The 13,959-nt window shown below is 44.1% G+C and overlaps 1 protein-coding gene across 11 annotated transcripts in view; it reads left to right on the top strand.

Moving 5' to 3' along the window:
* Window positions 1-13,959, top strand: part of CASK (calcium/calmodulin dependent serine protein kinase) — a 770,397-nt gene that overhangs the window by 645,354 nt on the left and 111,084 nt on the right. For 7 of the 11 annotated variants that reach the window (XM_033947671.1, XM_033947668.1, XM_033947675.1 and 4 more), the window contains one exon: window positions 7,206-7,241. The exons of the other annotated variants lie outside the window; for them this stretch is intronic. In XM_033947671.1, the coding sequence (XP_033803562.1) occupies window positions 7,206-7,241 (36 nt within the window). The remainder of the gene's footprint in view (window positions 1-7,205; window positions 7,242-13,959) is intronic. 11 annotated transcript variants of the gene reach the window in all.

The following is a 13,959-nucleotide window of genomic DNA, read 5'->3' as shown; positions in this document are numbered from 1 at the left end:
GCTATTCAATCTAGTAAAGAACCTCACTGACACCAAACCTTACCTAGCTACTCAAGGAATCCACCCACCGACAGCCATCCAACTAGCAGACCATTTCAAAAACAAGATCACCAATATCAGAACTGCATTCATCAACACACACACCCATCTCGAAAAGATAACAACAAACCCCTCAACAGATGAAGCCATCATAGCAGACAGAAGCTGGTCCAACTTCCCAATCCTACTTTGGTCGGATATGAACCGACTCTACAATAAATACAGCCATGCTTCCAGTGACCTAAATAATTGCCCCACCTACCTGTTATCAAATGCCTCCACCACTTTCAAAGCTAACTTTATGCTATGGATTCAAACCACATTGACAGAAGGCCAATTCCCACAGGACCTAGGAGAGATCTTAATCACCCCAATCATGAAAGATCACAAAGGCCCAATAGATAGCCCCTCCAACTACAGACCTATCGCTTCAATACCGATATACGTTAAAATAATAGAAGGCCTAGTTGCACAATACTAACTAAACTAAACTAAATCTTGGGTTTATATACCGCATCATCTCCACAAGTGGAGCTCGACACGGTTTACATGGTTTGGGTATGAACGGAACTCCAATGGAATTATAAAGTAATCAGAAGAGAGTTAGGTGTAAGAGTACCAGGAAGGGGACGGGGTTACATTTTGGAGAAGAGCCAGGTCTTCAGATGCTTACGGAATAGTGGAAGGGAGCTCAAGTTGCGGAGAGGGGAAGAGAGACTATTCCAGAGCTGAGCGATTCTGAAGTGGAGGGAGGACCCAAGTTTACCAACGAGGGAGATGCCTTTTAAGGAGGGGTAGGATAATTTTAGTGTTTGTGTGGATCTAGTGGAAATTGGATTTGAAGAATTCCAGGATAGAGGAATGAGAGGAGGAAGGATGCCGTGGAGGATCTTGAAGGTTAGGCAGGCGCATTTAAAGTGGACCCTGGAGATTACAGGAAGCCAGTGGAGCTTGGACAGGAGCGGTGAGACATGGTCAAATTTACTTTTTGAGAAGATAAGCTTAGCCGCGGTGTTCTGGATTAGTTGGAGTCTATGGAGGCTTTTCTTTGTTAAGCTTAGGTAAATGGAATTGCAATAATCTAATCTGGAGAGGATGATGGATTGTACGAGGACGGCAAAGTGTTTTTGGAGGAAGCAGGACCTTACTTTCCTCAGCATGTGAAGGCTGCAGAAGCATTTTTTTATCAGGGAGTTGAGGTGGTCGTTGAAGGATAGTGAGGAGTCTATGGTGATGCCCAGAACTTTGCTGGAGAACTCCAACTGTAGAGAGGAGCCTGTGGGCAATGGGATGGAGGTGGGTAGTTGGTCAAGTTTAGGGCCGAGCCAAAGTAGTTTGGTTTTGGACTCATTCAGTTTCATTTGTACAGTGAGAGCCCAGGATTGGAGGTTGGTTATGCATGAGGAGATGTTTGCTGCGAGATTGGTGAGGTTCGCGTCGGTCTCGAGGAGGACCAGGATATCGTCGGCGTAAGTGTAAAGTGTTTCTAAGGGGGATAGGTGGAGGAGATTCAGGGAGGACATATAAATGTTGAGAGGATGGGAGATAGGGGGGAACCTTGTGGGACTCCACATGTCGGTTTCCATGGGGAGGATGAGGTGCCGTTCTTGGTAACGGTGTAAGAGCGAGAACGTAAGAAGTTCGAGAACCAGTCAAGGACTGTGGAGCTGATGCCTATCTCGGAGAGTTGGAAGATTAGAATGTCGTGATGGACAACGTCAAAGGCTGCAGAGAGGTCGAATTGAAGGAGAACGGCAAATTTTTTGTGAGAGTGAAGTTGTTGAGTCTTCGAGATTAGGGAGGCCAGGAGGGATTCAGTACTGAAGTTGGGTCTGAAGCCGTATTGATAGGGTAGGAAAATAGAGAATCTTTCCAGGTAGGATGAGAGTTGGGAGGAGACGATGGACTCAAGCAGTTTGGTTAGGAGAGGAATGTTTGCTATTGGGCGATAATTGGATGGAATGGAGGGATCTAGGTCAGCTTTTTTCAGGAGGGGGGTCAATGCAATGTGTCCCATTTCTGGGGAGAAGAGGCCCGATGATAGGGCGGAATTTATGAGTTTGGTGAGGGATGAGATGGCTTGTGCGGGCATTTTCTCAAATAGATAGGATGGGAATGGGTCCAAGGTGCAGTTACAGGATTTCAATTTCAGGCAGAGCTTGAGGACCTGCGATTCAGATACTTGCTCAAAGGCAGTCCAGGATCTGTTGACTGGGACAGGGGTGGAGACATGTAGAGTAGGATTGGGGGTGGCGGACACCAGAGAGTTGTAGGAGACTGTGGGAGGGAAGGAGCTTCTTAAGGAGGTGACCTTTCCATTGAAGAAGTTTGCTAGTAGATCGGCTGGTGGGGAGGAGGTAAGTATAGAAGGGTTGTTGTTAGGAGTTAAGGAGCGCCAGATATTGAACAGCATACTATTCTGGTTGTTCGATCTGGAGATCTTGTCGCCATAGTAGTTTTTTCTAGCTTTTTTGAGTATATTGTTGTAGGACTTAATGTTGACTCTCCAGGTTTGTTTATCTGTGGGGGATTTAGATTTTTTCCAAATGCGTTCTAGGGATCGACATTTTTGCTTTAGTACCCTGTGGTATGGGAGGTACCAGGGGGCCTTACGGGAGTAGGAGATGGTTTTGGTGGAAAGCGGGGCGAGAGAGTGGTAGGTGGATTCTGAGAGAATAATCCAGTTGTGCCAGTTGGTTACTGAATCTGTAGGCTTAGGATTGGTTGAGAGATCGTCGAGAAATTTGGACCAGAACTGGTCACTTGAAATTTTCTTGCGGAAAGTGATACCTCACCTACTACCTGGAAAACCATAACCTTCTTCATCCCTCACAATCAGGATTTCGAACCAACCACAGTACAGAAACATTACTTGTCTCACTACTATATACAGCCCGGCAACACATCAGTAAAGGAAAAAAGATGATGTTAATTCAACTTGACCTCTCCGCAGCATTTGACCTAGTTGACCACTCCTTATTACTACAGATACTTGACGCCACAGGGATCTCAGGCAAGGTCTACAATTGGTTTCAAGGATTCCTCAAATCAAGAACCTATAGGGTAAAGTCCAGTGATATCAAATCAGAACCATGGTCCAATCCCTGCGGAGTTCCACAAGGATCACCTCTCTCACCTACGCTCTTCAACCTCTTTATTTCCTCCCTAGGAGCTACTTTAGACAACCTAAATGTCACATCCTTCAGCTACGCAGACGAATCAGAGACTACCACCACAGCAAAGCTGGAAACAACCCTAGATACAGTGGAAAAATGGATGATGGACCACAAACTGAAACTAAACTCAGAGAAAACAAAATTCCTTTTGCTTGAAAAGGCCAAAACTCCTACCATCACAGAACTGAAAATCAAAAATACCAAATACCCAATACAACCCGAACTCAAACTCCTAGGAGTAACGATAGACAGATGTTGCACAATGCAGTCCCAAATCAACAAGACAACCCAGAAAGCTTTTCTAACCATGAGAAATCTATGTAAAATCAGAAAATTTTTCAATCCAGCACAATTCAGACTAATTGCCCAATCCCTAGTCTTAGGTTTGCTGGACTATTGCAACTCCCTCTATCTACCTTGTCCTGCCATGATGATAAAACAACTTCAGACCATACAAAACACTGCCCTCAGACTGATCTACTCCCTGAGAAAATATGATCACATTACAACTGCCTTCTTAGACTCTCACTGGCTACCCATACAAGCACAAATTCAATTCAAATTCTACTGCCTATTATTCAAAGCGTTAAACGGCTCTTCCCCCTCCTACCTAAACAACCGCTTAAACCAGATCTTCACCTCAAGACACAGAAGAACCCCGAACCCTTTTGCCTTCCCCCCACTCAAAGGCACACAGCACAAGAAAATGTTTGACAACCTTCTAGCAACACAAGCAGCAAAACTCAACCATTCCATCTCCAACCTGCTGATGACAACGGGCGACCTCAAAACATTCCGAAAAGAAATCAAAACCCTGCTTTTCAAAAAATTCATCCAAATATCTTAACCCCTCTTCACCTACCTCCAGATAATTCTCCCCTATAAAATCCTCCCCAAAACACCTACCAAGTAAACAGATCCCTGAAATGTATTGTAATCTTACCTACTCTAAATGTAATCTATTTGTTTATATCACACAGTTCTGCACTGTCAATTTGCTATCCAACTTGTAAATCCCCTTGGAATCTTTCCAGCTATATCTCCTCTGTTGTAAAAAAAAAAAAAAAAAATTGTATCTTCAGTGGAAAATGGCCAGTCAAATCTTTTGTAATCCGCCTTGAACTGTAAGGTATAGGCGGAATAGAAATCCGTAATGTAATGTAATTGTCCCTTTCAGGTGCTGGAATTGCAGAAGGCCATTCAGTCTCTCCGTACAGTTGGGTTGACAATCCTTGGGCTTTCACAACAACCTCTTGGGCTGTTTGGCAACAACAGCCTCTGGATATGCATTGGAACTGAGCTTCTTTACATACTATATGGCTGTACTAGGTCAACAAGTCGCCTCTACTGCTCTTTTTTGTAGCAGTCCCCTTGTTTGCATAGTAGTAACAACCTCTTGGTGTACATACCCTTCCCAGATGATGGGGTGGAAGCAGCATTTCCTTGTTCATCATGAAAGCAGCTACATTTCTCCTGGCTTTTTTTTGTAGTTCAATCCCATCTTTTAACAGCTCTGCCTCTCCCCTACATACTGTGCAGTTATATGCTCCTGATCATCATTCTGTGTTGGGCAGTGATATTTGGTCTGTGATGGAGTGCTTGTCCTATCATGAAGAGTGAGGGCATGGAGGGAGGAAACCCCTGGGAATAGACTTGTATAGGTGTCTGTGGGGATATTAGCATCTCATTTGCATGGACTTGGTTGATAGCTTACATGGGGATAAAGGGGGAGAACAAGGAGTCCCTTTTAAGCCCTAAAGGGAAGGGACGATGAGATGTGTTGACCTCCCTATCTCAGGGACTGAAGGAGAGCATTAGAGATAGGACCATGAAAGCTCTGAGCTCACCTTAACCGATAAAGGGACTCTTGATAAGGGACACTGCACCAGGGAGAGCCCAGTAAACTAGGAAGTCAACCCCCTCTGTGCCCATAGAGCAGACCTAAGGGTATTGTTGACTGTGGATGGACCTTTGCTTAAAGAGCATCATTGAGCATATTACTGGGGACTTGGTCCACTCCTGCGAGTGGGCAGCAGGTTGTGTTAATGGAGACTCAGCCTAAGGGTAGGCAGTGTTACACTGTTTCTATACTGTTCACCACTTTTGAGGCACCTGTAGATCAGGCACCATAAGTGAGGTCTACCATTGTACACTTAAACTGTGCGCAAGGATTACGCTTCAAGTGTGTATCACTTTTTAGGTCCAAGGCCTTATATGCTGTCTTCCCAGCTATTTATTTATGGCAGCAGTGGTGGTGTACCTGCCCAGAGGTTCTAGGGAATGTAAGCTGTATTAAGAGGATGTCCTCACCTCCCTCTGCTCTGTTGGTAGCAGAGCCTTCCCTGATATGCCAATTTCTGCTCTGTTTTATTCCTCATTTGTACTATGCTGAACGCCTTGTTGGTATGCCATACTCTCCCCAGCAGCTGTTCTGTCTTTTGGTGTGCTACATACAGCAAGGTATGGGTAGCTTCTCCATAGCTGTTCATGGCTCTGCTTCAGTCAACATGCCTTCCTGTTCTCACCTGTCAAAGATTTTCCTCTTCAGATACTTCCTGGCTTTATGGTTTCCCATTGGGCTGAATTCCTATGCCTTTTAGTCCTTTGGGTTTCTTGGAAACATTTCTGAAAACCTTCAGGTTAGTCATCCTCAAAAGCCTATTGTGTTCATAGAGCTACAGTTGGCTATGCCACAGTTTTCTTTTCTTTTTTTTATTACTGTGATGGATTGATCTCACCCAAGAGTGCCTTTTATCAATTAGTCTTTTGATGGCACACTAGGGGAGTTGAAATCAGGCAAATTGTCTGTGGTATCTATTTCTGTTCTTCACTGCTTTACTGGTGGACAATTTTCTTCCTTTCAGGCAGATCTGAGATGGTTTCTGGCCTTCTCAACTCTACATTTTATTCTCTGATTTTGCCCATCTGGTTTTGCTACATCCCAGTAGTCTGCACTGGTCTGGTATGGATGAAAAGGAAGGAAAATATGTTGTGCTAGATAATTTTCCATCCTGTGAAAGCAGTCCAGATGCCCTCCCTCTCCATTTCCTTAGGCTTTCAGTTTGTCCATTGATGATGATCTTCCTTTTTCCTTATCGAGGCTTCTGCCTCGTATCTCCTGAATCAGTGAGATATCTGCATTTCAAATGTATTTAAGCTGTACACCTTACTTCAATTTGGGTTACATCTCCTGGTTCAAGGGCATTTCGCTACATCACTCAAATAGAAGCCTGTGCTGTATATTGCATCATCAGTTGTATTTCTGGACTCATGACAGTTTTGTTTTGTCAGTTAAGGACGCTTCTCCTGGCTCAGTGGAATATCTGTAGCTCAGTGAGTATATACCACTTAACATTTCAGCTCCGAGTGAGTAGCTTCCTTATCTGTGGTCGGTTCAAGGTCCTTTGCTATGTATATCTGGAGCACCCCTTGCTTGACTGCATGATGCCCTATTTTCTCTGTCTCCTTCCATTGGTGGATGAACATAACCCATTAGTCTTAACTGGGCTGGTAGAACTAAAGGAAAGTAAATCATTAGGTAAGACATAATTTTTTCTTAATCCTGATTTGTCTTTGCCATTTTCAGAACACAGACTCTAGGAAGGGATAGTTTGTTTTGAGCTGAGCATTCTCAATTATTTAAAAAAGTTTGCTCCCATGTGACTGCACACCCCTAGGTTAAAAAGAGGATTTATAATATAAAGGCGATGTCACTTGCAGCAACTTTTGTGTTGAAGATGCTGAATTGTTTATAAACGCAAGCTTTCTATCTGCTTAGACTGATCTGCTTTCTTCAGCTTGCTACTAATAAAGCCTGAGCTTGACTTTTAAAACATTTTGTGATTAGATGAAACATTGTGTTTTCTCCATGGTTGAAACAAAAATTATCTTTTGCTATTATATAATAACTGTGGAAGAAATGAAGCAAAATGTGACTTTCTATTAAAAATATGAAATGAAACTATCTTCTGGGTTGGCTTTATTCTGCAGGACTTGCCATCAACTATCCAACCAAAAGGAAGACAGGTGAATAGACCCCACCCCCACTGAGACATTTTGCTAATGGATCATTTGCTTTGCCATCCCATCCCATTCATTTTCATACATGCTGGTCATAATATTACAGCTTTCCTTGTGAATGTAGGTTGTGAATTGTACATGTTAAACCAGCAGTGCTCCATACTAAAATGTGAGGAAAACTTGAAGTGGCCTTGGACCCCCCTCTTGCTCTGTAATCTATCATTTTGGTCATTGAGGGATTTTTAATAATTTTTTAAAAAAAGAATGAATATGAAAGATTTGTGTTCAATATGGCTGCCATTGCACATTCCAGCCATTTATTTGTGTGACTCCTGCAGACAGTGTGAGCTTCTGTTTACCTTGTAGTAAAGATGTGGAGAGTGGCATGGGGTTATTACAGGGGGAGAGAGGCAGCCCCAGGTTATTAAAGGGGGAAAGAAACAGGAAAGGCTCTCTGGAATGAAGCACTGCTGTTTTATTGTGATGACTGGTATAATTTCACCTTACATTTTGTGTTTACTGATCCCATCTATTAACCTCAACTTAGTTTTTGATTTTTTTGAAAACATGTAAAGAAACCCCCCCCCTTTTACTGACATTCTAATGGCAATTCTATAAATCTAGACACTTGCAGTTGTCTAGAATACTAGCGCTAACTTATATGCATGCACACATACCTGTGTAAATTCCAGCAGGGCACCTAGATGCTATTATGCAAATACCTGTTTAAATTCCATAGCATGTGTTTGCAAGAGACGTGTACACAGGGTGGAGCATGAACAGGACATAGGTGGGTCTCCCAAAGCAGGTAACTTATATACTGATATAAGTTTTGTGCATTCCTATCACATTTAGATACTCCACCAGCTCTATTTCTAGTGTAGGGCAGTGTTTCCCAAGTCAGTCCTGGAGTTATCCTCTTGCCAGTCAGGTTTTTAGGATATCCACAATGAATATGCATGAAGATATTCATTGTGGATACTCTGAAAACTTGACTGGCAAGGGGGGACTACTCCAAGACTGACTTGAGAAACACTGCCCTACACTAGCTATAGAGCTAATGGAATACCTAAATGGCCTGTACTTAGAGCCACTTAAGAGCAAAAGTACTTTTTTCTTGGCAGTAAAGCACAGGGCATTTTCTGTGTGATAAGGAAATACAGACAAACTTCGGTTTGCTATTAATGCGGTTTGTGAGTGTTTTGCAAGATGAGCAAAACATTCTTGTAAATTGTGACTCACAAACCTAGCATTGACTCAATTTGCGAGCACACAACCCCCACCACAACCGGCATCGTTTGCCCGCGATCGGTCGTCGTCCCCCCCCTGCTGGAAGCGGCATCCCCCGCCCACCCAAACAAGCCCCTTACCCCATCTGGCACCGGCACGAATCACCAACCCACAGGACGTGCCGGTGCCAGTGAACAAAGTTCCCACCTCTTGCCTGGGCTGGGCCTTGAGCATCTGCGCATGCTCAAGGCCTTCTGGCTCTCGCTGTCTCCGAGATTCTCTGAGATCTCCGAGAATCTCGGAGAGAACGAGAGCCAGAAGGCCTTCAGCATGCGCAGATGCTCAAGGCCCAGCCCAGGCAAGAGGCGGGATCTTCTTGCACTGGCACGTCCTGTGGGTTGGTGCTGCGTGCCAGTGCCAGATGGGGTAAGTGGATTGTTTGGGCGGGCAGGGATGCCACTTCCAGCAGGGGGTGCGATGCTGGTTCGTGGGGGGAGGGGGTGGAGCAGCACCAGTGGCCTCGTAGGGGGGGAGGTGGAACCAATCAAGCGAGTTTCCCTTCCTATGGGGGAAATTCACTTTGATATACGAGTGATTTGGTTTACAAGCATGCTTCTGGAACAATTTATGCTTATAAACCAAGGTTCCACTGTACTATAAAATGTTTGTGTTGAGTATAAATAACTCTGGCATCACCTCCAGAGAAGCAAAATTTGATAGTATATAAGCTTTTCACAAGTTACATCAAGTCGAATACAGTTATATAAATGGCTGTAAATTCTAGCAAGCCCAACACATAAAGACCAACTTGCCCACCCAGTCTGGCTAGTTGTCTCCACCTAAACTACTTTATTCTAAGGCAGAGATGTCAAAGTCCCTCATCGAGGGCCACAATCCAGTCGGGTTTTCAGGATTTCCCCAATGAATATGCATGAGATCTATTTGCATGCACTGCTTTCATTGTATGCTAATAGATCTCATGCATATTCATTGAGGAAATCCTGAAAACCTGACTGGATTGCGGCTCTCAAGGAGGGATTTTGACACCCTTGTTCTAAGGTGATCAATCAATTATTAGATATACAAGCTTGAGCACCTGCAAAAAGCTCACTTACCTGTCCGAGAATAGCAGGCAGATATTCTCACATGTGGATGACATCATCCACAGTGCAAAAGTGTACTGTCACGTTAAACTTTTTGCAAGTCTTGAGATTGCCTGTACCATGCATGTGCTGGTGCCTTTCCACCCGGCTCGTGGGACCAATAGTTCTTAGTTTTCCGTGGAGCTAAGAAGCTGTGTTATATGGAGTTGTTCCAAAATGCGCGTAAAACTTGTAGTTTTGTGTTTTCCTGGTTCTTTTTCATTAGTTTTCTTTTATTTCATTTCCAGTATTTTTCCTTTAAAACTTTTATTTTTTTCCAAGGTTTGGGTTTTAGGCCTTCAGCCCACTCCAAGCCTTCCTTCAGGCCAGGAGTGTTGAACCTTTTATGGATTCATTTTTACTTGATCTCTCCAGATCATAAAGTCCTTCAATCTGGTGTCGGTGGTCTTTCCCTCCATGACAAAGCCTTCTAGTGGATTCAAACGATGCACTCAGTGCAACAGAACAATTTCAATCATTGATCCACATAATTGGTGCATTCAGTGTCTTGGCCCTGAGCATTATGTAGACACTTGTCAGCCCTGCCCTCAACTTCAAAAGAGGTCACTGAAGGCTAGACAGCTCCAGTTTGAAAAATTTTTCAGTACAACATCAGAAGCATCGAGGATGTCCACAACCTCTAACGCCGACATGCAAGTTCCATCTTCAGCATCGAAGTTGGCACCAACATCGACGCCTCCATCGATGTCTACATCATCACCATTAGAACCATAGAGAGATACCAATAAGAAGGCTTTAAAAGCATAGGCATGCTTCCCCTTCCAAACATACATCGGCAGCATCCCAGACATCTACACCATCGACATATTCAAAATGTCGACACATGGGAACAAGGTTGCCATCTTTGCTGGTAATGCCTCTTCATCGAGGTCACCAATGCCTCAACACCCAGTACTATCTGTACTAATGGCTACCATGGTACTGGTGTCTTTCTTTCAAGATCAAATCAGGGAGATACTACAAAGAGAGTTGGCTAACATGTTACAGCCTCACACAGTTCAAACCACTGGAATGACACAACCAGTACTAGCCTAGTTCGAGCAATGCTCTACACAGACATCGAGAGCCGAGTCTTGCACTCCCCACCAACATCATTCAAGGTTGAGGAGAGAGACATCATGGAGACATCGAAACTAGATCTCCATCACATCATTATTGTAGAGTGTCTCGATCTCCTCAGCGTCATAGTCGACACTTTTCTCCATCTCAGCAGAGACCTCAACACTGTCCTTGTTGATTATCTTGATGTTCTCCATCACCAACCTATGATAAAGGAATATGACTCTTGATTTGTCACACCATTCCTCCTCAGGATTTGACAAACCAGAACAGCAACATCAATCACTACTTGTAGAATCTGTGTTAATGAAGACTAGCAGTACTAGAACCTATACTAGCACACCTTCTGGCAGAGAAGGTAGAACATTGGACAGATTTGGCCATAGACTTCTTCAAACTTCAATGCTGGCCAGTAGAATATTGAGTTACAATTTCTACATGACCTTCTATATGAAGTCTCTGGTTCAGAAATTGTCTCATTATGATCAATATATTCCTGATGACCAACTATCTGATTTTCAACACATTTCTAATGACTTGTTGGAAACAATAAAGTTTATAGCAATATCTGTATTTGATGCCTTTGATGTCACCTCAAGAGCATTAGTGCTATCCATCGCCATGAGGAGACAAGCATAGCTAAGGTTTCTGATTTGGATGCCAATGACCAGGACTACTTGGCCAACATTCCATGCTTAGGTGATGAGCTCTTTGAGGACAAGATAGAGGAGGCCACCCAGAAAATCACAAGGCACGAGCAATCCATGATTATTCTCTCAGCCTCAAGGTTTTCCAAATCTCAACCTACCAAACGATTTTATAAGTGCTCTTCCTATTACCTTAAGTACAGATACATACCATCATGTATCTCTTCTAGAGCTCCTCAAAACAACTCAGAAGCTCCAGCAGCAGTCCTTTTTGATTTTCTTCTAGAGAGCCTAACCAGCATAGTTCAGCCTTCACCACAGACTGCCTATCAGGGGTCGTCTCATTCACTTCTACCACAGTTGGTCCCTCTTAACATCAGACCACTGGATACTACAAATAGTGAGATAAGGTTATGCTCAAGTTCCTCTGTAGGAGAGGGGCCGAGGGTTCTATTCAAAATATTTCCTAATACTGAAGAAGACCGGAGGTCTTTGTCCAATCCTAGATCTCTGTGCTCTCAACAAATACTTAGCTCTCTAGATCTCAAGGAGACCTACACTCGCATTCCCATCCTCCCAGCCCACAGGAAATATCTTTGCTTTCAAATGGGCACATGTTGCTTCCAAAACAGGATGCTTCCATTTGGTCTAGCTTCACCACTCAATGTTTTCACAAGGTGTTTAGTTCTAGTAGCTGCAACACTCAGCTCTGGGGACTTTCATGTATTCCCTTATCTAGATTACTGATTGATCAAGCCCCTTCCCCTCAAGCAGCCCAATTAACCATCAGTTTGACAGTACATCTTCTAGAGCTTCTGGGATTTGCAGTAATTATCCCTGGAGTTCATTGAAGCCCTTTTGAATACAATACAAGTTCATGCATTTCTTCCGCAACAGATACTTAACACCCTGGTTCAAATTTGCCACAAGGTGCCCAATCTCCAACACATCACAGCACATTAAATGATGCATCTTCTAGGTCACTGTTCTTCAACCACTGGTCTGTGGACCGGTGCCAGTCCGCAGGAAATTTCTGCCGGTCCGCACAGGGCCAGCGAGATCGAGATATCATTTCCAGCTGGTCCACGCAGGGCCGGCGAGATCATGGGGAGCCTCCGACAGTGGCTTTCTCCCCTCCCAGCAGCTCTCCTTACTTACCATCACCGCAATTCACTAAGGCAGCCTTGGGGCTTTTGCTGAGTTGCGGCCCCCTTTGATGATGCAACTTCCTCTTTCCTCAGAGGTGGTGCGACCCATCAAAGAACCCGAAGCTGCCTTAGTGAATTGCTGCACTGGCAAGTAAGGAGAACTGCTGGGAGGTGAGAAAGCCACTGTTGGAGGCTGGGAAGCTGCTGGGCAAGGGGAAAAAAAGGGACAGCTGCTACTGGACCTGGAGGGAAAGAGAAGGAGAGATGCTGCTGGGAGGGGAGGAGGGAAAGGAGTCTGGAAGCTACTAGACAAGGGAAAAAAAGGGGCAGCTGCTACTGGACCTGGAGAGAGGGAGAAGGAGAGATGCTGCTGGGAGGGGAGGATGGAAAGGAGTCTGGACAAGGGAAAAAAAGGGACAGCTGCTACTGGACCTGGAGGGAAGGAGAGATGCTGCTGGGAGGGGAGGAAGGGAAGAGAGTTACTGCTGGACAGGAGGAGGAGGGAAGGGAGAAGGAAAAAAGGAAGGAAACAGCTGGCAGGGAGATTAGAGGAGGGGAAGGGGAGAGACAGGCATGAGAAAATAGAGAGATTGATGATGGAAAGGAGTCAGCAGAGAAATAAGCAGGGACAACGATGCTAGATCTGGTGTAGGAGAGATAAAAATGAGAGCAGTGAAGCTGGAATGAATCGTAAAAAAGAGAGAGGGGGCACAGGCTGGATGGAAAGGGGAAAGGGGCATAGAAAGAAGATACCATATGGAAGGGGGAGAGGGCAGACAGTGGATGGAAGGGGCAGATGCTGGATTGAAGAGACAGAGAGGGCGGACGTTGGAAGGAAGAGAGTAAAAAGAAGATGAAAGCAGAAACCAGAGACAACAAAAGGTAGAAAAAATAATTTTATTTCTGTTTTGTGATTAGAATACATCAGATTTGAAATATATATCCTGCTAGAGCTGGTGTTAGACATAACTGGGTACTGCAAAGCCCAGGCAGTGCTTCTTTAGCTTCCAGCTGGCTTAGGGTTCTCTCTGACCAGGGGGCAGTTGCCCTAGTTGCACTTCTCTAACACTATCCCTGTCATGTATAACTGCGGTATTCTATTAGCATATTTTTGTGTAGCATTCTATAATAATTTGGCTTATTCAGTTTTCTTGATAGTAGAGGGGATATATGTGAAGGGGAGGGGAGACAGGGGTTTTGTTGATCCTTGCTCTCTATTATTTATATTTATAAAATGACAATTGTACAGAATATTGTTTCTTTTTATACTTTAATAAAATACATTCAATATAAAATCATAACAGGCTTGTGCGGATGGGACCAGATTATTTGCGGGGACTGAGCTCACAGAGACAGGGTTTTTTTAAATTTCAGTCCTAGTAGTTTGCCGGTCCACAAAATAATTATTTTATTTCCGCCTGTCCATAGGTGTAAAAAGGTTGAAGAACACTGTTCTAGGTCACATGGCATCAACGTT

Source organism: Geotrypetes seraphini, chromosome 6 (assembly GCF_902459505.1).
Source record: "Geotrypetes seraphini chromosome 6, aGeoSer1.1, whole genome shotgun sequence".
In the NCBI taxonomy this organism is placed as follows: domain Eukaryota; kingdom Metazoa; phylum Chordata; class Amphibia; order Gymnophiona; family Dermophiidae; genus Geotrypetes; species Geotrypetes seraphini.
Note: the sequence above shows the minus strand (reverse complement) of the source record. Positions and strands in the feature narration are given on the sequence as shown.